This window comes from Aptenodytes forsteri, unplaced genomic scaffold, assembly GCF_000699145.1.
Source record: "Aptenodytes forsteri isolate BGI_AS27 unplaced genomic scaffold, ASM69914v1 Scaffold567, whole genome shotgun sequence".
In the NCBI taxonomy this organism is placed as follows: domain Eukaryota; kingdom Metazoa; phylum Chordata; class Aves; order Sphenisciformes; family Spheniscidae; genus Aptenodytes; species Aptenodytes forsteri.
In genome coordinates, this window is record NW_008795916.1 from 95,170 (window position 1) to 96,404 (window position 1,235).

Genomic DNA, 1,235 nt, shown 5'->3' on the forward strand with positions numbered 1-1,235 from the left:
CAGCCAAAGGGGAGGGGGCTCCGGCCCAGCTCAGACTCACCCCCATCTTCTCCAGGGACTTTGCCAGCACGTCGCAGCCCTTCTTCTGGTGGACGAAGATGATGATGGGCGGGTCGAAGCCCTGCTCCAGGATGGCTAACAGCTTCTTCCTGTTGCGGAGGAGGACAGTTGGGCAAGGAGAGGCTGAGGTGCCCCACAGGAGACCCTCCGCTCTCCAGAGTCCCCCTCCCAGCCACCCTCAAATACCCTAGACCACCCCGCAAGACTCGGCCTCCCCGTTCCACCCCGCCCCAGCGGCCCCCTCCGCACCTCTTCTCCGACTCCGACATGAGGAAGACCTTCTGCTCCACCCGCTCGTGGGGTTTGCCGGCGGAGCCGATGTAGACCACGGCCGGACGACGGAGGTAGCTGCGGGCCAGGCGCTCCACCGCCGGCGGCATGGTGGCCGTGAACATGACGGTCTGCGAGAGAACGGGGCAGTGAGCGATGTCCCCCGCAGGGCGGGAATGCGGCTGCCGCTCCCTTGGCCCGTTCTCCAGAGCCCCAGGTTGTCCCCTCTCCACCCCGTGGACAGCGCTCAGCCCCACGGGAGCACCCACAACAACGCCCCGGGCCTCCTGCCTGCACCCACCTGTCTGTACTTGTGTTTCCCTGACTCAAAGTTGGCCAACATCTTCTCGGGGTCCTCGGCCTCGTCGGTGTCGGGTTTTTGGTTGGTGACGGGCATGTGCTCCAGGATCTTCTGCACGTCGGGCTCGAAGCCCATGTCGATCATGCGATCTGCCTCATCCAGCACCACGTAGGTGCAGCGGCTCAACACCAGGTACCGGTTCTCCAGCACATCGATGAGACGCCCTGGCGTGGCGATGACGATCTGGGGGGGCCAGGAGGGTTGGTGTCCGCAGCCTGGGGCTACACTGCTCCCCCCAGGTCCCCCCACGGCCCTCCCCAGGGGCTAACACTCACCTCGCAGCCCATGCGAAGGCGGAAGCCCTGGTCCTCACGGGAGATGCCTCCGATCACAGCCACCGTGCGGATGCCCAGAGGCTTCCCAAACTTGATGGTTTCCTCCTCGATCTGCTGGGCCAGCTCTCGGGTGGGGGCCAGGATGATGGCATAGGGACCCTGGTCCGACTCCTCAATCCTGCGGCGTGGCAGGGCACAGCCGTGTCACCCCCGGTACCACGCGCCACCCCCTCCGCAGCGTCACCCTGCCGCCCTGCCCCGTCCCACCT

General features: G+C 66.2%; 1 protein-coding gene across 1 annotated transcript in view; it reads right to left on the reverse strand.

Moving 5' to 3' along the window:
- Positions 1-43: 43 nt before the first annotated feature.
- Positions 44-1,235, reverse strand: part of DDX23 (DEAD-box helicase 23) — a gene marked incomplete at both ends in the record, with an annotated part of 3,630 nt that continues 2,438 nt past the window's right edge. The window contains 4 exon segments of the mRNA XM_009284624.1: positions 44-149; positions 310-461; positions 632-874; positions 967-1,196. Of these exon segments, the coding sequence (XP_009282899.1) occupies positions 44-149; positions 310-461; positions 632-874; positions 967-1,196 (731 nt within the window).